The sequence below is a fragment of the Xenopus laevis genome, chromosome 5S, assembly GCF_017654675.1.
Source record: "Xenopus laevis strain J_2021 chromosome 5S, Xenopus_laevis_v10.1, whole genome shotgun sequence".
Lineage (NCBI taxonomy): Eukaryota > Metazoa > Chordata > Amphibia > Anura > Pipidae > Xenopus > Xenopus laevis.
Window position 1 is genome coordinate 116,703,370 of NC_054380.1, and position 22,862 is coordinate 116,726,231.

At 38.1% G+C, this 22,862-nt stretch overlaps 1 protein-coding gene across 9 annotated transcripts in view; it reads right to left on the reverse strand.

The window, feature by feature from the left end:
• Positions 1-22,862, reverse strand: part of trip12.S (thyroid hormone receptor interactor 12 S homeolog) — an 84,773-nt gene that overhangs the window by 56,041 nt on the left and 5,870 nt on the right. For 5 of the 9 annotated variants that reach the window (XM_018264319.2, XM_018264324.2, XM_018264322.2 and 2 more), the window contains 4 exon segments: positions 14,290-14,436; positions 9,614-9,739; positions 6,368-7,152; positions 478-583 (listed from right to left, as the gene is read on the reverse strand). In XM_018264319.2, the coding sequence (XP_018119808.1) occupies positions 478-583; positions 6,368-7,152; positions 9,614-9,739; positions 14,290-14,387 (1,115 nt within the window). In that variant the 5' untranslated portion in view covers positions 14,388-14,436. 9 annotated transcript variants of the gene reach the window in all.

Here is a 22,862-nt window from a genome sequence, read left to right on the forward strand (position 1 = left end):
GAATTCATTATATCTTAGTTGGGATCAAGTACAAGGTACTGTTTTATTATTACAGAGAAAAGGGAAATCATTTTTAAAAATGAGGATTATTTGATTATAATACACAAAAGCCATGAATATCCTGTAAATGATATCCTTATAAACGGTGAGTTCTGATGTCATTTCTGTCACATGACTCACTGAAATTCGTGTATTATAATAAATAAAGTATCCCCAATTGCAAAATATGAGGATATTAGAAGTTACCTCGTAGTTCCATGACCTGTATAAAAACAATTCGCCTTCGGCCTCGTGTTTTTATATGGTCATGAAACTCCTCGGTAACTTATAATATCCTTATATTTCACAAAAGGGGGTACTTAATCACTATATAATGGAGTCTGTAGGAGACAGCCATTCCATAATTTAAAGCTTTCTGGATAACAGGTTTCCAGATCCCATACTTGTACTAGGGTTTGAGAAGTTTAGAGTTTCAACCTGGTGCTAGCACAGGAGCCCGTGGTCTTTTGGCGTGTGCTCCGCCGCAGGCTGGGGAGCTCAGCGGGTGGCGACTCACTGCGCTTCTTAGTAGATTTTCTTAAGTCTGGGACAAAGGAATAGGGAAAGATTTTAAAAAGCTAATTCCCAAATGCCACTGTATTTCTGTCAAAGAAAATAATATTTATATGGACCAGGAAAATTGCTGCTCCCAAATGACACTGCAGTAAATCACCTAAGTAATTACCGTTCCATATTTTGTTGTGTTACAACCTGGAATTGAAATGGATTTGTTTTCTTACGTAACATTTGAATAACGACATATTCAACACAATTTTTATTGCACCATAAAACTTCAAACAAAAAATGGTCTATAAAAAAGGAACAGATAAACTTCAACGGATTCATTAGTTCCAATAAAACTGAACAGGTGCAAATTTTGGAAACCAAAAGATAGTTTTTTTAGGCTGCATAAACCTTAAGGTCTGCAGCGGTACAAACGATGCCTTCATAAAACGTATAAGTACTTTACTATTTTTAAGGCAAGTAGTTGCAAAGTCCATTTTTTTTTACAATGAGAAACTATTAGCATAACACCGTTATTTTATTTATTTGTTTTTTATACGCTTTCATCCAAGGTATAAAAAGGCACAGTTGCTGTTAGTACATAAAACCCCAGCAAACCGTATAGTATGTACATTGGTGAATGTCAAAGTATCAAAATCATATAAGGGTAAAAAGTTAAAAAACAAAAAAAGATAGGATAGTAATAGAACAATATCAAGAGCTTTTACAGTTGCAATGTCACTGAAACATTGCGCTCTAAACTGAATATGTATTGAAAACATCAAGAGTAGAGAAAATGGTAACTGCTTCTGGGGGTCACTTTTTACTAAGTTAAAATGAAAAGCAAGACTCCTGTCTGAGTTTGGATGTCTATAATCCAGCCATGGTCACTAAATCCTCAACATTTTTTGGGATAGCTGGCACACAGAGAGATTTGTTGTCCACTGGAAATCTGTGCTACCTGCAGGCAACAAACCGTCTAAAAAAATATATAAGCATTGTGACACCAATGTAAAGGCATTTTCAAACACCGACATTGAACATCACCTTACAGAAATGGGTTGCTAAATTTAGAAGAAATCTGCATCAAAACTGTCCCAACATTGCAACTTTTCTGAAGAAAAACAGACCATGTGCCAATAAACGTGCCTCTAAAGTAGTACAGCGATGCTACACAACAATAAATTACACAGGAAGTCAGTTACTATATTCAGGGTTAGTCTGTAACCTGTTTAGTACAAGCAACTAACATAGCTCTTCTTTAAAACTAAAGGCAAAAATTCTGCTTACCAGAAGCACTATATTCATTAAATGTGCATTAAACATTTATATATATATATATATACGCTGCCCATTTAACCCTGGTGCATACAGACATTTTTGCCATCTATGGCAGACACTGACAATAGGCCGAAATCTGCTCAACTGCAAACAGAAAAGTTATGCAGTTCAAATTTCTTGAGAACAGAAGCAATCGAAAAGGAAAGGCCTTTGGGCTCAAAATACTCTTATTTATTTCAGATCATATCAGTAGGTTTTCAGATTGGATTTTGGCCCTCTGAGTTGGATGCAATGCTCATTGTTGGCCCATGTATGGTGGCAAATAGACCAATCAAGTGATACCTGGCCAAATATTGGGCATTTATCAATCAGGAAGGGTGTGATCCTCAATTAAAGGGGTTGTTCACCTTTCAAACACTTTTTCCAGTTGTTTTCAGATTGTTCACCATAAACACTTTTTTCAGTTGCTTTCCGTTTTTTACTGTATTCCCAAAATTGAAGTTTAAAGTTTACTGTTTCTGTCAGGCAATGAATCCAGCAGCATCTGAACTGTTACAATTTGCTACATTTGATACAATTACTCAGCAGTATCTGTGTAATATTAGCAACTATTGTATCAATTGTAACAGCTGCCTTTAATGAAACTCGGGGATTGCGCTCAGCGGGACAAAGATAACAAATGTATCAGCTAATGTATACAATTAAAGAGTTGATGACCCATTACAAACACTAGATTTTTGTACTCTATATTAAAGATATAATCCTCACAGATGGAAGCAAATGTGGGGTTGAATATAAAGAGTTCTCATCCACTCAAATCCAAAGAATTACAGAGGAATAAATTAAAGTTAGAAAATACAATATTAAAATTTTTATGGGACAAGAGTGTTCAGTTAGCAACTCCAGCAAAAACCAGCATCGGCTTTCGCCAAGTTGCAAAGTTTTGTCGCCGGCGCTGAACGCTTGCGAAGTTGCACTAGCGTTAGATAATTTGCATACAGCGGGAAGTTAAATTTCAATGGACGTTTATGTTGCACCAAATACAGTACATTACACAAGCGAAAATACGTCTGGCGTTAAGAGTGCGAAGTTGCGCTAGAGTATCTCCTTCGCTAGCGTAATTACAGCAGCGCCCGTTAGTAAATTGGCAAAGTGCCGAAATGACTTCGCCCTTTAGTAAATTTGCCCCCCTTAGTTACACCATCAAAACCACTGCTGGCTTCAAAGTGGAGGATGAAGAGAGTGATTAGGGAAATTGCTATCATTCCGAGGCATCTTCTTTACCGTGCTGGATATCCCTGCAACTATGGGAGACCTGAACCCAAAAAAGTCCAGAGAGCTCTGGATTACTGGAAGGAAATGAGAGATGATAAATTAACTCCCTTGCTTATATTGCTTTATCTCAGGTACGTTGACTTCAACCCTCATTCATCCTTTAAGGGGAATACCACAAAAACATAACTTAAGCTTTTTGAAAAGTAAACATAATTTCAAGCAACTTTGAAATATACATCAATTAAAAATTATGCAGACTTTTCATGATTTTTAATGGTTTGGCCTAGCCCCCTGTTGCCTGCTGATCTTTCTAACTACTGTTACTTTGTATCAGCAGCTATATGTCCTCAGCCTGCATCCTCCAAACCCCACAATTCCCTGCACACATGATTTCAATAAGGAACAGAACATCACAGTGCAATGCATTGTGGGTTATGTAGTTCCTGCATGCTGTCTGTAAGCTGTGAAGAATTTGTCACAATTTCTAACATCAGTGTTTAGTCCCTCCTTTCCTGCCAGGAAAATGATACAGAAAGAGAAGAACTGTTAAACAGCTGGATTTCAGCATAAAAAATTGCATTGAAACCGTAACTGTGATGGGTATATTAGGGATTTCTGTGTTATATAGGCCCAAATTTCAGTTTGGAAGCCAGAGTTCCCCTTTAACTTCTTGGGGCCTTCAACTGTCTAAATATCCCAATTAGCGATGGGCGAATTGGTCCCATTTCGCTTCGCCGGAAAATTCACAAATTTGCAGCGAAATTCGCGAAACTGTGAAAAATATGGAAAACGCATTGAAGTCAATGGGCGTCAAAATTATTTTGATGCACGTCAATTTTGACGTCCGCGACAATTTTAATATGCGAGCCAATTTTGTCCAAATGCATTAAAGTTAATGAGCATTCGAATAATTTTGACGTGGCAGGTTGCCAGCGAATTTTTGGTGCAGTTTCGCAAATGTATTCTCCGGCAGCAAAAAGCAGAGATTCCACGCCAATTCGTGCCTGGCAAACAGGCCAACAGGCTAAAGATGCACCAGGGAAAACAACCAAAGTTTTTTGAACAACATGCAGAGAGAATATAAAACTTCTAGATTGTAAACTCTTTTGGCAGGGCCCTCTTCACCTTTTCTACTGGTTAATGGTCACTATGCATGTAATTTTGTAAGTTCTTTGTATAAACATTTTTATTTTACAGCCCTGTGAAATATGTTGGCGCTCTAAAAATACATAATAATATTTTTTATTACTGTTCCTTTAAAGGGCATGTAAAGTCGAAAAAATAAAATCCCATTTTTACTTTCTCTAATGAAAAAGAAACCCATCTCCAATATACTTTAATAAAAAATGTGTACCATTTTTATAAGAAACCTGACTGTATGCAGTAAAATTCTCCCTTCATTTATTGCTGTGGATAGGAATTGTCAGATGGTCCCTAACTGCTGAGCAGAGAAACAATCATACTTATGAACAGCAGGGGGAGCCCCCGTCTTACTTCCCAGCCATGCAGAACTCAAGCAGCTTTGTTTATGATGATCCCTAAGCAGCCCAGACCACACTGAGCATGTGCACAGTCTTAGTCTTGCAAAGATGTTTAACAAAGTTACAAGATGGTGACCCCCCTGTAGCCAACTTTGAAAGCATAAATTATTTGTTTGATTAGGCTTGTGGTGCAGTAAGTTCATGTTTATATTTAGTATACAAAATACAGCATTTCTAGCCTTATTCTATTTTAGACTTTACATGCCCCTTAACTTTGATTTTGTTTTGGAATTACCAAAGGATGTGGTAGGATAAATATGTATAAATATACAAGGGGATCATATAATAATCTCTCTAATGCTTTATTTACTAGAAGGTCCTTCCAGTAGACACGAGAGCACCGGTTGCAATTAGAAGAAAGGAGGTTGCGGCTAAATATTTGGCAAAAGGTTTTTACAGCGAAGTTGTGGAATTCTCTCCCTGAATAAGTCGCACTGGCTGATACATTAAATAGCTTTAAGCTTTGCAATTAATTAAGGGAGAACATGCAGGGTTATGATATGATAGCGAATAGTACAACTTGATCCAGGGACTGGTCAGACTGGCATCTTAAAAGTATGTTGCAAATTAGAAATCAGTTTTTTTGCCCTCCTCTGCATCAACTGCCAGCTAGGTAGGTAACATATAGGCACAAAAGATTAAACATGATGGATATGGGTTTTTTTTTTCAACCTAACTGACTATGCTACTATGTAAACAAATGTTGACAAGCTCCAATGAAAAATAGAAAAGATGTTAAGTAACCTTCTAGACTCATCCCAATATTGCTTTTACTATCAAAAAAAGATTTATTTTCCAATCCCCACAGTCAGGCGTTACCTTATGCTGCTGAACTGAAAACCACTGCTTTAAACAGTGACAGATATATGAAAGAGGTTGTTCACCTTCCAAACACTTTTTTCAGTTCAGTTGTTTTCAGATTGTTCCCCAGAAAAATATTTTTTTCAATTACTTTACATTATTTATTTTTTATTGTTTTTACAAAATCTAAGTTTAAAGTTGCATGTTCCTGTCTCTGGTGTTTCAGTCTGGCAGCTCAGTAATTCAGGCACAGACTCTAAACTGTTACAATTTTGAAACATTTAGTTGATTTCTCAACAGTATCTATGAAATATTAGCAACTATTGTATCAATTATAATAGCTGCCTGCACTGTAACCCAGAGATTCTACTCAACAGGGACAAAGATAAGAAATTTATCAATTTAGAACAGTTTACAGGGTCGGCGACCCGTCCTCTCCCAGAGCTGCTTTAGAAGGTGAAAAATGACACTTTACACTTCAATATTAGAAAAATGGTGACACATAAAAAATAGAAAGTAATTGAAAAAAGTCATTATTTTTGGGGATCTATCTGAAAACAACCAGTTGTTTGAATGTGAAAACCCCCTTTAACTCTTTTAGGGCAATGTCACATAAGGGAACATAATGGGCACATACCGCACTGCTTCAAAAATAAATAAATAGGCGCAAAAGCACCAAAACAGCTCTTTATAGATCAAAAATCACCTGACTAGTACTTGCATCTTGTGCTTGTTATTCAATTGCCTCTGTTCAGAGAAGTTATCACCTAAAGTACTGGAACTAGTGACTGTCAGATTCTTTCAGTGTTACTTCGTGGGTTGTTCTAAATAATTTAACACCACATTTTTGGACTACAGAACCAAATCTGACATTGACTACAGATATTTATGGAAAGAAAAATAAATTCAGTTTAACTTTAACTTACTTGCTAGTTTTGCCTGCAATCCAGAGGGTCCAGGTTTCGATGTCTCAGCCTTGGAAGAGCCTGGTAGAGAGAGCTTTGTTTTTGGGAGACTGACCTTTGGGCTAAAACGAGCTGCCCAATCAAATTTAGAGGAGCCACTGGTTTTAGTCTGCTCTTTCTCCCGACTGCTTCTCCGAGGACTGGGGCTGGAAGCAGACCGGGAACGTCTTGCCTTGTTCTGGTCCTTTCCTTGCTTTACACGGGCTCCTGGAGGTGCTGCAGAGACAGAGGCAACAGCAGAAGAGGAGGAAGATGTTGAAGCAGAAGAAGATGAATCTGTGATGTTGCTACACCCAGCTTTGGCTGAGGTGGCCGGTTTTGAAGCCAGCTTGGTTAGTTTTGGAGGTCTTTCTTCTTCACAGGTCGATACAACGGCCGTGGTACTGCTTTTTACACAAGATGAGAGTTCTTTCCTTTTTCTTTTAGGTAATGGGGATGTGCCTTGGGATCCACCCTTCCTGCCGTGGGCTTTGCTTGTTGATGGCAATGATGCAGAAGGAACCGGCTGCTCTTGGCTGCCCTGTCTCTTCTTGGCTTTATTATTTGGTCGCCTCGTAGCGGAGGACTCAGCGTGCTGAATGGCTTTGGACTTTTTAGCAGAGCTGGGAGAGTTGGTCCGACTGCGATCTGGACTAGCACTGCGTTTTACACCACGGGGGTTGTCTTTCTTGGGTCTTTGAATCTCTGAGGTGTTTATTTGCTCGGTATCCTCTGGATTTGGTAATAAATTAGAAGAGTTATAGCCCCTGATGAAAAAATAAAGTTATAGGTATTACTTTTGTGCTAAAAAAAAAAAATACCAGTCTCATCTTTAATGACTTTAATCAGCAAAGTTCTATATGTACTACGATGGCACCTGATAGGATCTAAACAAATAGCAAGGAAGTGACTTAGATATCAAACCGAGTTGGTAAGCAAGTGTTTTAACAAAAAATTATTTAGGAGCACTGAATAACAATGTTATTTTTTGTATTATAGTGTGAAGTCTTCTGGTTTTGTCAGATTTTTGATGCAGAAAAAAAAAAATCAACCTATTAAAGAATCTAGTTCTCCATTATTAGTCTGGTTAAGACATAAAAATCTAAATAGTAAAAGAACCTAAGATCCTACAAAATCTACATTCTGCTTTCAACTACTGCCATTCTCTAATTCTGCATTTACGCAGTAATCCCTTGTCTATCAGTAGCAACCACAACAAGCATATTCATATACAGGTATTGGCATGAAAAGTCATCCTCATGCACCAAACTACAGCCGTTAAATCATCAAACTAGTTTGAATATATCCTTTACATGAGATTGCAACGGGAGGTGAGTATATATTAGTAGTTATAACGGGGTTTTAAAAAAAGGCATTTGCAATCATTTAAAGTGCAATAACTCATGAAAACAGGCAATCTGAAGGTACTTCATGTTTAGCACAGAAAATCCTTCAAAAACATTTACAACAAAGGGTAACGATCTACCCTGGAGGGTTTCAAAGATGTAGTTAAGTTTAATTCAAAAAATAGCAGACAGCATACATTTTTCTGAGCGTGTTTGATATTGTATTTTTAATCAGGAGTTTCTTCCCCTCCCGTCTCTTATTTGCAATTCTCGGGACCTGCACAGTATGAAGCAGTGTTTTTGGCTATTACATTAGACATCTGTTTACCCCTAGCCTTTATAGTTTATATTTAACTATATTGAAGACATGTTTTATTTTGCACCGTCTATTTACACTATTCACCCAGTTTAAATTTTACACTGAACTGTTCCTTTAAGATAGCAGAAACTGTTCCTTTAAGGTAGCAGAAATTTCAAAAAGCAGTCAAAATGAGTAGAACAGGGCAAAGAGGAAAGACATAAGATAATGAAATAGTTCTAAATAATAGTGTGTGTTTGTGTGCGCAGTACATCCAAAAACAAATACCTTGTAGTACCTCCAAGAGCAGAGAAGTAAAAAAAGGTTTACCAGGTCTTACACTGCCAGAAAAGAAGATCACTTTTCCTAAACAGTACACGTTCTATATTATGGTTATAGTTTATTTTAGGGATGCACCGAATCCAGGATTCGGTTCAGGATTCAGCCTTTTTCAGCAGGATTCTCATTCCTATGCAAATTAGGGGGTCGGGGAGGGACTTTGTCACAAAACAAGGAAGTAAAAAATGTTTTCCCCTTCCCACCCCTAATTTGCATATGAAAATTCGGATTCGGTTCAGTATTTGGCCAAACCTTTCGCAAAGGATTCGGGGGTTCGGCCAAATCCAAAAAAGTGGATTCGGTGCATCCCTAGTTTATTTATAGTATAGTTTCATAATGTTCTTTGCACTGTATTCTGCAACTTCCAACTCACACAACATTACAATTTGAGGAAGATTAAAAAAAATTGCTCAACTGTAATACTATTTCTGCTTTTTCAATCTTAAAACTTTAAAATCGATACCGACACATTCCTAAAAAATCATAGGAATGTGTACGTATCTAGGAGCTGCTGCACTCCGAATATTTTTAACTAAAGGCCCTCCTAAAGCCACCCTCAGCCCCGCGAAGCTTCGTTAACCTGACCCTCCTAAACAATCTTCTGTGTTGTTTCAGTGACGCTGGTCTGGGGGCAGCACGATTCTTCCATAGGCTAATTACAAATAAAGACTGGACTTCAGACTATGGAAGGATCCCTCCACCCCCAGCCCAGCTTCACTAAAACAACACAGAAGATCCATTAGTGGCAGAGGGTCAGTTTCACAAAGGTTTGCGGGGCTGGGGTGGCTTTGAGGGCGGCTTTTAGAGGTAAATATTTTGCGCGTAGCACCTCCTTGCTATGGACACGTTCCAATGATTTTTATAGGAAAGGGTCGGTATCACTTTAACGTCAGAAACTGTTTTGTAAGAGCAGTCTAAAAAATACACTCCCCAAAGGACATATACATAAACATGTGGGCACAGAGTCATTAAAAAACATGCAGGCCACTTTTTTTTTTTTTTTTTTTAAATCTTTTTTGGGGGGGGGGTTGTTTTCAAATTTACAATATACTATACAGTAGCAATGTGCGGTTTGAGAAAAACGTGCACACCTCCGCGAGTATATAAAAAGTCATTGGACAGCGAATCTATAGGGATACATACAGTATCTGCTTTTTTGAAAGATTACCTAGTAATGATGTATACAACCAGTAAAAAAAATTTAACATATCAATAAAAACATTTACAATGAATCTGTAATGTTACCTTTTAGAGCTGTGTCCTTTGGACGGGCCAGAGGTTGTATTAGACTGCACTTTGGGGGTCTTACAATGAGATTTTCTGCTCTCAGGAAGGCTATGGGTCTGTTTCTCTGCCTGTTCTAAATTGGATCTGTAGCCAATAAAAACATACCAAAAGACAAGTGTATCAGGAAGGAAAAAAAATCCTGATGAAATTCAAGGAGAATGCTTGTGCCAAAGTAATATTAAATCTTTGCATTTGCCAGCAGTGCTGAAGATGCAGTAAAGCAACAACTCAAGAACTAGGTATTTTCTGACATTTCAAAGGTAGTGATATTTGAAACAAGGCTGCAATATCAATACACAATTAGCGTAAAGCTAATTTGGTACTTATCGTTTTTAAGTAATATGTATTGTCTGCTCAGAGCTGGTAAGGCCTTGGTGGAGGAAAGAAAACAAACTTTTGACAATCAATTGTTTTATACTATGCCTTAGATTAGAGAGGCTGAAACCCTAAATGCAAACATGCTGGGTTCGGGGTGGGGGGGGTGTGGGTGGTTAACGCTGCCAAAATATTGGCAGTGTTTTCAAACAAAACAACCATGGAGAAACACGGGATAAAACAAATAGTATATATATATATATATATATATATATATATACAGATAATTATATCTACAAGAGTGGGTAAGTGAGAAGAAAAAGGTGAAAACTTGAGAAATTACATTGTATAAGAGTATAAAGAAGGGACTTGGAGAGCATGACAAGTCTTACGGCTTCATCATAGTGTTTTCATTAAAGAGATATCATACACTACATGTTTTGGCCTAACAGACTTTCTCAGGTGCATATGAGGAAGGCTGTTGGGCCCAAAAAATGTAGCACATAAAATCCCTGAAACTTATTAAGTCATAAGAAAAATCGTGCTCTCCGGGGTAACACCGTCTCCATATTTGCAACTGGCAGCCTGTTGAGAAGCACTGACTGTTTTACAAGAAAAAGGTTGTGTGTTAATCACCGTAAAATCCCTCTCTTTAGACATCTGAGAGACATAGAGAGAGGCTCCTGCCCTGCTGCTATACCCCTCTACCATGTCACGTTTGTGTAACAAAGAGAGAGGAATAATGAAGTATAACTAAGAATTTATATACAGATCATTTGCCAGGTCAGGGAAGTTTCCAGGGCAGGGAGGCCCTGTGTCCCACAGACGTTTGAAGAGAAAGGAAACACAAAATTCCTTTTTCTCTTCCAGAGTTCTGAGGGACACAGGGACCATGGGAACATGAATCTGTCTCAAAACGTTGGGAGGGAGGAAGCAGGTCTTAGTATAGAGAACTGCAGTCTGCATCACCTTCCTACCAAAGTGTGTATCAGATGCTGCAAAGCAAATTTTGTAAAAGATTGTATGGGGGGGGGGCAAGTGGCCGCCCTACAAAATTGCTCAGCTAAAACCAGATTCTTGAAGGCCCAGGACGTGCCGATTCTCCTGGTACTATGAGTCCTCACATGATGGGGTGGGGACTTCCCTTGCAGCACATATGCCTTGAGGATCGCCTCATTGATCCAGTGTGAAATGGAGGTTTTGGATGGCTTGGCTTGAGAAGGTAGAACAAACAGGGATGATGTGGACCTAATGTCTTTGGTCATTCCAGGTAAAACTGGAGGGTCCTGATTGGGTCCAGAGAGCGGAAAGCAACCTCCTTGGAAGTTTGTGGCTTTGGGGTAGAGGTGAGAATAGTGATCTCCTGATTTAGGCGGAAATTACTTTCGGAACAAATGAAGGCACCGTTCACTGGACAGCCCTGTCCGGGTGGAAGACAAAGAAAGGTTTCTGGCATGAGAGCACTCAATGCAGACAACCTCTTTGCTGAGGCAATGGTTATGAGCAAGACTGTCTTCCAAGTGAGTCAGGAAAGAGGAACGGAAGCCAGTGGTTCAAAGGATGAACCTTGCAATGCAGCAGAGACCAGGTTACGATCCCATGGAGAGAAAGAGTCCCTGTAAGGAGGGGCAACATGAGCTACCCCTTGAAGGAACGTGCGAACATCTGGCAGGAGGACCAGACATCTCTGGAAGAGAACAGACACTGCAGAGAGCTGAGATTTCAGGGAAGTCAATGATAGTCCATTATCAAGGTCTGTGTGCAGGAAGACGATGAGGCTTTCTCGTCAATGTCATGGTACAAATGACTTGGGCAAAGAAGCCCTTGCTCTGAAAAATTTGGGTTTCAATAGTCAAGCCATCAACTCAGGAAGGCCAGATTAGGATGGAGAATGGGACCCTGGGAGAGGAGTTCTGGAACTGCTGGGAGGCGTCACGGTTTTTCCACTGTGTCCCTAGGTTGAAAAAAAAAAAGTGTGGAGACACTGGAATCACAGTGCAGTTTTCCCTCCTAATCTTTTTTTTTTTTTTTTTTTTAAATACCCTGGGAATGAGGGGTAGGGGAGGGAATATGTACGTCAGTTGAAAATTCCAGGGTGTCATGGTCACATCCACTGCTAGGGCCATCGGTCCCTGCAGTGAGCCATGAAGTGTGGAACTTTGTGTTGGACTGAGATGGCATGAGATCCACCTCTGGTAGCACCCACCTGTCAACGATGGACTGGAAAACATCTAGGTGGAGAGACCATTGACCTAGGTCCAGACTTTGGCGGCTGAGGTAGTCCACTTGCCAGTTGGAAAGACCGGGGATGTAGATTGCTTGTAGCGTTGTGATTTTCTGTCCATTCAGGAATTTAACCTACTTTCGTCAGAGCTTGACGGCTCCTGGTGCCCTCTTGATCATTGAGAGAGTGTTGTGAGACTGGGCTTTGGTGGCTTCTCCCTGCAGCTGGTCCTGCCAATGCCAGAGGGCTCATATGCAGGATCTGCAGGATGTCGATTGGGAGAGAGGACCATCGACCATGTAACATCTGATTGTCTAAGATCGTTTCCCAGTCCTGAAGGCTGGCATCTGTGGTGAGGAGTAACTGTGGCTCTAGTCATGTTCTCAAGAGGTTCTCAAAGGTGCTGAGCTTCAAGTACCACCTGTATATCCCAAAACCACACACCAACTCATTTGAAATTGTGTATTCCACACTACTGGAGAACTACACAGCAGTCCATTGATGCAAAGGAGGAAACGTATAACCAAAGAATTACAAGGTTGTTGAGTATTGTGACCTATGCTGGAACTACAGTCTACCTATTTGACCATTGACATTCTATTATTTGTTAAGGATGTCAAGTTAAATATCCTAGGCGGTATCTCATACCTCAGCTAAAATCATACAGCATACTAAATCTTCTGGAGTAGGTTATGTCCCGAAAGACAGGATGGTCCCTGAGAAGATTTCTTATATTTCAAGTTGAAATGATAAAATGTAACATGAAATAACACTGCAGATACCAGGAACAGATACAAAGGACCACTGCATGCAGAGACCTGAAGATATGTGTGCAAAAAGTTATTAGTTGGCTGCTTCTTGGATGAGATGACGGTCCCTGGGAAATTTTGTTGCATTCAGTATTCATGTCTAAATACTTAAAAAACAAAGTCACAAACGAATAATTGTTCATCTTTATGTGCAAGACAGCATGCCCGTTTTGATTTTCACAGTCACAGACGCTCTTCTATTTGTAACATCCACATGAAAATTCCTAGAGGCTAGGATACTCCTTAAAAGTGTAAATGGTTGGAAAATGTAAACCAGTTACTAATAAGTAAATGTATGTATACAATGAACAGACATTCGCCATTCTTTGGACACTGTTATGGCAACCTTTGCATAGTACCAAAATCTTGTTTATGCGCCATAATGGGGGAACCTAATGCACAGGCAACACAATTAGACCTTAAGTAGGGAAGGTTAATCGGAGGAGTGCAGAATTGAAAGCAATTGCCTGTACCTCCTTATGCCTGAGAGTACGTGCCATTAGCTAATCAGAAATCATTTTAAAAAATAATGGCCGCCCCCTGGGATCGTAGGATTCATGGTGCACACAAACAAACCAAATATGTTAGGTCACATGAGCCAATTAACTGACAGAGTGCTGTCTTTTGCTTCCACACTTCTTCCTGTTACAGTTAGAGGTGTAGTAATTCTGGTCAGGTGATCTCTGAGGCAGGAAAATGGTGGTTCGAGGCAAGAGATGTAAAAGGACAATATTTACTTAAATATATATTCCAGTTTGGTAAGATTCTTTAATATGACACTTATATATACTGTTGTTCAAGTATTCATTTTAGGGGGATAGTTTTCCTTTAAAGGGATACTGTCATGGGAAGAAAAAAAATTTCAAAATGAATCAGTTAGTGTTAATAATATCAGTAATAATAATCAGTAATAATCAGTTAATAATAATAATAATAATCATATATAATAATAATAATCAGTTAATCACATGACCAGCGGCAGCTGGGAAATTGACAAAATGTCTAGCCCCATGTCAGATTTCAAAATTGAATATAAAAAAATCTGTTTGCTCTTTTGAGAAATGATGCGTTTTGGAAAAAAAACATGTTTTCCGATGACAGGATCCCTTTAAGTGGAGAGAAGAGGGCAATACGCTTGTGTGTCCTTAAACAGATATTTATAGCAGCAACAGTCTGCTCTATTACTAGTCAACCTGTTAATAACTGCAGAAGCTGAAACACACATCATACTGGGTGAATGTTTCTGGCTTAAAATTAGCTTGAGATGGCAACCCCCATTTTCTCACCTTCCTCCTGCAGTGTCCTCTTGCGGCTGGGCCCCAGCAGTGTTCCTCTGTGAACGTCGCAGTGACCCCCCTGGATTGCTATTAGGCCGGCTGGACATTGGCACCTCTCTCCTGAAGGGACATACCCTTTCCAGACACTACCATTCACTGCAAGAAAAGAATCACTATATTATTTTATGCATGGAGCTTCTTTACGCAACTCATCATCACTCTGTGTATAAGGTATTTCATTTGTAAATTTGTGTATTTGTTTTATTCTCCCTGCTGCCCTTAGCTGGGCACTGCACCTGGCATTTTTTTAAGCTGCGTAGCTCTGCCACCACATCTCTGCAATGTCAATTGCCAGCCCTAATGGCTGGGATTCCCAGATCCACTTTACTATTCTCTCTATCTTGCAATGGAAGGCACCATATTGGTTTGAGCTTTCAGGTTACACTGGCTACAAGAAGTGATGAACTAACAAATATTTGCCAAACTAGAAACAATTTTCTTGGGCGATTACCGGAAAAATATCCAGAAACAAGTTATCCAGAATACTTAGAATTACTGAAAGGCTGTCTACCATAGACCCCATCATAATAAAATAATCCAATTTTTTTTTAAGAATGAGTTTCTTTTTCTCTGTAGTAATAAAACAGTACCTTGTTCTTGATCCAGACCAAGACATAATTAATGGGGTTGTTCACCTTCCAAACATTTTATTCAGTTCAGTTGTTTTCAGATTGTTCCCCAGAAATAAATATTTTTTTTTAAATTACTTTCCATTATTTATTTTTGACTGTTTTTCCAAAATCTAAGTTTAAAGTTGAAGGCTCCTGTCTCTGGTGTTTCAGTCTGGCAGCTCAATAATTCAGGAGCAGACTGTTACAAATTTTCAACATTTAGTTGATACATTTCTCAAAAGCATCTCTGGAATATTAGCAACTATTGTATCAATACTAACAGCTGCCTGTAATGAAACCCAGAGGTTCTGCTCAGCAGGGACAAAGATAAGAAATGTATCAACTAAATGTATCAATTTAGAAAAGTTTACAGGGTCAGCGACCCTCCCCCTCCCAGAGCTGCTTTAAAAGGTGAAAAATGACACGTTAAACTTCAATATTAGAAAAACGGTGACACATAAGAAAGTAGTTGGAAAAAGTCATTATTTCTGGTGAAAGAGATCAGATCTACCTTTGTATGGCCAGCTTTAAGTCATGAAGATCAAAATTATGGAAAGATCAGTTCTCTGGAAAACCCCAGGCTTTGTGCATTCTGGATAACAGGTCCCATACTACATAGCCATTGCCATGTCAATTGCCAGCCCTAATGGCTGGGGTTCCCAGACCCACTTCACTATTCTTTCTATCTTGCAACGGAAGATATTGGTCTGAGCTTATAGGTTACGCTGGCTAGTGGATGGTGAACTTATTTGCCCCGACAAGAAACAATTATCTTGGGAGATTACTGGAAATATTTTATGTCATGTGATTGTAGCAGGAAATATAATCTGCCTAAAACCTATATTGTCACATTAGTTTCTATTTATACTGGATCTGTTTTGGCAGTGAACCAATGTTTGGTTTATACTCCTACACCCGGGTGCAATCATCTATATACATTTTTTAAAAACATATCTGAATTATCAATTACAGACACCAAGTTGAAATCATCTGGATGCTAAATTAGTTACATTGATATAAAAGCCTGGAAAAACATTACCTAGTGGCAATATAGTGAATAATGTACATGTGAATGATTTAAAGTTAAAGGGACTTTTAAGTCAAGGAAGAAACATTTGATATGTGTAAAACACTCATGTAAAAGCAGCAGGCATGCAACAAACCTGTGCAGCTCTGTGATTGCTTCAGGAAGGAAGGGCCTGTGCCCAACGCACAAAGCTGAACTCTACTGAAATGATTAGACTGCTTGCTCGCAGTCTCATATCAAACACAAAAAGCCTTTAGTCATAATAAAAACTTTCTTTACTCCACCAAGATTACTCGCATTCCTTTTTTTTTGGCATGTCAAGCAAATTCAGGCCACCAGCAACTACGAAACATGGAAACATGACCACCATACATTCAGCCAGCAATACGAGGAATGGGCAATATTATTACAAATACAGCACTTAAGAGTTAATAAATAAAATTGATCATAAGTCCAAAAATAAAGGGCCAGCAATACCAAGAAATAAAATTCCTTGGAAGCCAATGCCTTTAACTCTGCTCTTTTCGAATTTTGCATAGTAATAAAACAACTTCTATATGAAAATGTGTTTGCCGTAAAATCCACCCTGCTATAGCTGAAGGCGCATTCATAATGGCAAGTCTATACACAACTAAAATCTAAAGGCCTTCGGGTAGGCCGAAAGTCAGCCTGTAGCTTCGCAATAAAAACATGTTTTAAACCTAAAAAAGCCCTGTGAGTGCGGATCTCTTTGGAATATAGATATATATATATAACCAGCAAAGAGCCAGCACTCTCGAATAAAGTGTTTGTTTGCCTGGGTGCACGATCAATATAATATCTCCATCCATCCAAAGAAGATCAGCACTCTCAGGGCTTAAAAATATGAAAAAGGTTTTATTGAAAATAACACAGCATAGGACTAATGTTTCGGCCCTGTCCAGGGCCTTTTTCAAAAAAAAAAAAAGGCCCTGGACAGGGCCGAAACATTAGTCCTATGCTGTGTTATTTTCAATAAAACCTTTTTCATATTTTTAAGCCCTGAGAGTGCTGATCTTCTTTGGATGGATGGAGATATATATCTCCAATGTAGAAACATTCATTCATTTATTTATACCACTAACTACCTGTAATTCCAACTTTTACTCCCACACTGGGGACCTTTATCAAGGAAAACAAGAGTAAACAATCAATACAATGTTTCATGCACTAAACAGTACAAAATATGAAACTAAAAATAAAGTCACATTATATCTTCTGGTCTATATGAGCATAATAAAAACATCACCAGTACGGAGAAGGTTCTGTATAGTGAGCAGCTCCTTATTGAACAGGTCTGAAGCTGGGAAAAGGATGTGTAAAACTATTGTGTTATATATTATTGCGTTATATATTATTGTACCGGATAAACTCAAGCCTCAAATAACTTTAGTCGTAATCGTTTGTACTGAACTTCATATTCTCTCTCTCTAGTTCCTATGTCAAGCAAAGATTCATGAAACTGTGGCCTATGGTCAAAAGGTGAAAAAGTGGTAATGAACAACTTCTCTAAAAAAATCCATCAAACACACGTGGGTTTTCCAAGACTAGGAAATACAATCAAGGCCATACACAACCCCAAAGTCATTTAGAACCTGTAAATCCTGTAATAAATGAATGCAAAGTGAAAGTGCTCTTCTTTTTCACTAGATTGCAAAATATAATCAAATAAAACTGTAACAGTTCCACCTGCTGGTGCACTTCTGCAGACCGTGCTATGGTTTCAGAAGAGAGAGGAAGGAATAGTTATTTCTAGGGATGGGCAAATTTGAACCTTTTCGACAAAAATTAGCCACCGGCGAAATGTCGCCTACGTCCATTAAAGTCTACAGGCGTCAAAAATTTTTGATGCGTCTTATATATTTTTTTTTTGACGCACAACACCATACAAGTCTATGGGCGTCATTTCTGCGGGAGGAGAAAACATTTGCCCATCCCTAGTTATTTCTCCCTCTTCCTCTGAGCTTTTCTTCCAACAGTTAGTCTACAAACCTGACCAATAAGTGGAACGGTTTGAATTTCATCATAAAGCAGTGTTACATTTACTCATACAGTATAGGATCAGTTATCCGGAAACTCGTTATCCGGAAAGCTGTGAATTACAGGAAGGCCATCTCCCATAGACACAATCTTATACACATAATCCAAATTTTTATTAACTTTTCCTTCTTTCCTGTAGTAATAAAACAGTACCTTGTACTTGATCCAAACTAAGATATAATTAATTCTTACTGGAAGCAAAACCAGCCTATTAGGTATATTTTTAAATGATTTTATAATAGACTTAATTTATGAAGACCCAAATTACAGAAAGATCCCTTATACAGAAAAACCCAGGTCCCGAACATTCTGGTCTCATACCTGTATCTCAAATTCTAGAGAGAAAAAAATGAAAGGGATGGTTCACCTTTTAGTTTTAAAATTGCTAATTTTAAGCAACTTTTCAATTGGCCTTCATTATTTCTTTTTTTTTAGTGCCTTCATTATTTCTTTTTTTTTTAGTTTTTGAATTATTTGACTTCTTTTGAATCTTTCCTGCTTTCACATCGGGGGTCACTGACACCATCGAAAACAAATGCTCTATAACGATACAAATATATTGTTATTGCTACTTTTAATTACTCATCTATCTATTCAGACCCTCTCCTATTCCTATTCCAGTCCCTAACTCAAACTAATGCATGTTTGCGAGGATAATTTGGACCTTAGCAACCAGATTGATGAAACTGCAAACTGGAGAGCTGCTGAATAAAAAGCTAAATAACTCAAAAACCACAAATACTAAATGAAAACCAATTGTCTCAGAATATCACTCTCTACATCAGACTAAAAGTTCATTTTAAGGTGAATAACCCCTTTAATTTAAAGTACAAAAGTGCTTAAAAAACACAGAGGAATTTTACACCTATTTTGAAGGTTCATATTTCCTTTAAAAACCAGTCAAAGACAGCCAAGCACAATCAGCATTTTATTCATGATTACATGGATCGAATCATAATCAATACCTGGCTCAGCTCTGCAAAATGAAATGGAGACGGGCTGGACAACTGAATATACAACCGGAGTAACCCATAATTCCTTAAATGGGACAGGGAATTCAGAAGAAATTGGCTGATGCATAAAGCCAGACAAGCTGCAAGTTCACACGTGAAGCATAAATATTAAATGCTGATTTCAGAGTTATAAATAGAGCAGCTATCCACAAGCATACAGTCTAAGTGTGAGTAAATGAATATTATTGACCTACAAAAGGGATAAAAATACTCATTTGTAAAGGTCCACACAATGAAAAAAAAAAAATAGGATTTTATGCAGAAAACCACAAACTATATACAGGTATGGGACCTGTTATCCAGAATGCTCGGGACCTGGGGTTGTCCAGATCTTTCCATAATTTGGATCTTCATACCCTAAGTCTACTAGAAAATAATGTAAACATTAAATAACCCCAATAGGCTGGTTTTGCTTCCAATAAAGATTCATTATATCTTAGTTGGGGTCAAGTACAAGCTACTGGTTTATTATTACAGAGAAAGGGGAAATCAATTTTTAAAATCTGGATTATTTGATTATAATGGAGTCTATGGGAGACAGCCTTTTTGTAATTCTGAGCTTTCTGGAGAATGGGTTTATTGATAAAAAAACGATCTTTCCACCATCACCACCAAAAACAGTTTGGCCACCCACATTCTGGGCCCGATTGGGCTGACCCCTAGGACCAATGATTAGATCATGCATTGAAGCCTATGGAGACCCATATCTAAGAGCCGACGCATTACTTATCCTATGGTATTTTCAAACCTGCCCAAAACATATATAGTCAATTTTAGGTAAGATATTAGTCAGGAAAGGCCGTCCATAGGCCCCATACATATGCATATAATCTACCATTTCAGTCTGAAGGGACACATTTAGGCTAATGCTGATGGGGGTGGAAATCTGCCTGCTGAAATACAGGCTAAAAATCATTCCCTATGCTGGCATTGGACTCCTCTCCTGCCTGCATCCGGAAACCATTTTTCTTGGCTGATTTTGGCATGAGGACTTGGGCATTTTTTCGACAAAATCCGGCTAGTGTACCCGAGACCACACAACGGTTCCAGGTGTAGGCAGGAGAGAAGGAAAATGCCTGCGTAAGGGCTGATTCTCAGCCTGTGTATTTCAGCAGGCAGATTTCAGCTACTATCAGGCATTAGCCTAAAGGTGGTCTTAGACGTAACAATCACAATCTTTCCTGCCAACAAAAGAGATTGTTCGTTTTCAACACAAAAAAGTTAAAGCTGAATCGTCAGATATACAGGTAGCAACAATATAATTCTACCCGTATCTGAAGATTCAGCAGTAGCTGATGTTCAGTTGCCTTCAAATTGAGCTGACCAATATTCAAATCTTCTGCCAATATAGTTCGTCTCCCGCCTTGCACACAACGAATATCGTACAAAATATATTTTCTGTGCATCTATGTCCACCTTTTGGCTAGCAGAATCGTTCCACCACTCTGTTCAATGCAAATCTGTCTATGACAAGCAGAGGGACTTCTGTCCCAGAATCCTTCCCTTCATCATGGAATATGGTGAGGGTGAGCTGGAATTACTCGGACGTGCCATAAAGGTTTGGGGAAATTGGTGGTTCCTGTGGGTCAGAGGCATGCTATCCTGGTTTCCTCTCAGTCTGAGGAATTGTGTAAACCTATGTAATATATAAAGATCTTTTTTTAGATTCAGTATTTATGCAACATTATTCCAAAGCCCAACTTAAACTTGTGTCAAAAATGGCATTTTAAAACCTTTCAAATTTACAGTTCGGAGAAAAGGGGAACTACTACACCAAAAGAATGTTGCCTGGGGGGGTGGGGCAGGTAGGCTGGGGGAGGAGGGAGGGGTTTTTTAAAACTACGGGTTGAATTCTCCTTTAACAGGACATTCTGATTCATAAATAACTATAATAGCATAGGTATGGGTTCTGTTATCCAGAAAAAGATTTCCTTTCTCTCTTGAATAGATTCTCCTTGTACATCTGGAGAGGACTGTATTAACCTTCTTCACCCAAAGGGATTTTTCAGCCTACCAAGGTTTTCCTACAACCGTAGTACACGGTACTAATCCGGACACAATTACCAATGTAATATGCCTATAAGGTATGGGATCAGTTATCCGGAATCACATTAACCAGAAAGCTCCGAATTACGGAAAGGCCCACTTCCATAGAGTATTTTAACTAAATAATCCAAATAATTTTCCTTTTTCTCTGTAATAATAAAACAGTAGCTAGTTCTTGATCCAAACCAAGATACAATTAATCCTTATTGGAAACAAAACTAGCCTATTGGATTCATTTAATGTTTAAATGATTTTCTAGTAGACATAAGGTATGAAGATCCAAATTACACAAAGATCCATTATCCAGATTATCCCCAGGTCCTGAACATCTGCATAACAGGTCCCATACCTGTATATAAAAATAATAATAAAAAGTGAGAGCCTTCTAAAGAAACATCACTAATAAGTAGGTTCTTGCTAGAGAAGGAATGAGCTCCAGAGTTCTGTACATAAAGTGGAAAATAAAATGTAACTGATGCAGAATTCTACACTAGGTGTAAAATACAAAAAAAAAACAAAAAAAACAAATAAGGGGATAGATCAAGTATGACATTGATTGCTATAGTAACCAAGCAACAGTTAATGAGTACAGAAGTAACATTTTAAATAATTTAAAAATTTAATTGTTTGCTCAAACAATTCATATTTTCAGTTATAAACACACCTTAAAAATAGCAATACAGGTATGGGATCAATTAACTGTAAAGGTGGGACCTGTGGTTGAAAAAAAACAAAAAAAAACACACACTTAGACAACAAACCAATAGGATAGCTTTGCACCAATATGGATTTATAAGCTTAGTTACAAGTACAAGGTACTGGTTTATTAGTACAGACAAAAAAAGGTAAAGTATTTTAAAATTAGAATTAGTTCTGTTAATGGACTGTTTAGGAGATGGCCTTCCTGAAATTTGGAGCCTTCCAGAGAACGGATTTCTGGAATTCCACACCTGTATAATCCACAATTTTTCCCATTGAATTCCTCTTTAAAAAAAGTCATACTTCACAGAAGAGGCCAACGATGAGACAAATTTAGGGGATGCCCGTGCTATGAACAGTGCTTGCAACAGCCCTGTGTTGTTTTCTTATACCAGTAACACTGTATCTTTAGGCACAGAACACCATATAGTTACTGGTCTTGTATTGGTCCATGAATTGAACAACTCATTTTTCTATGCTACATAGATATTAGTATGCTCCTACCAAATCTCACACTGTGACTTACAGAAACATGAAAAACAATTTACAATTGCTGTAAGAAGCTTTTCATTATTTATTATGCTTTTTTTTTTTAATTATTACCGTAGCCTTCCTGAAATGTATGTCCAATTAAAAATGACATCAGGTTTCTAGAACTGAACCGAGAACACAAAAAACAAACAAACCCACAGGTGAACTGTGAAGGTTTATATTTTATTCTTCATGGCCTTATTTTATAACATTTATCATTCCTTTCAAACCCTTTCTTATTACATATGTTTTTTGTTTTTTTTTAATTATTAGCCTTCCTGAAATACATGTTCAACTTCTATCAGGTTTCTAGAACTGAACCCAGTACAGTACAAAAAAAAAAAACCCAAAGGTCAACTGTGAAGGATCAAATTTAATTTTATTCTTCATGGATTCTTTTTTTATATTTATATTATTTATCATTCTCTTCAAACCCTTTTCTAATGGATCTCCATTCTTTCAGCTGATGCCTGCTTGCTAGGTAATAAAAAAAATGTAAATGAATTTAAAACCCTACATTAAGATAAATTGCAAATT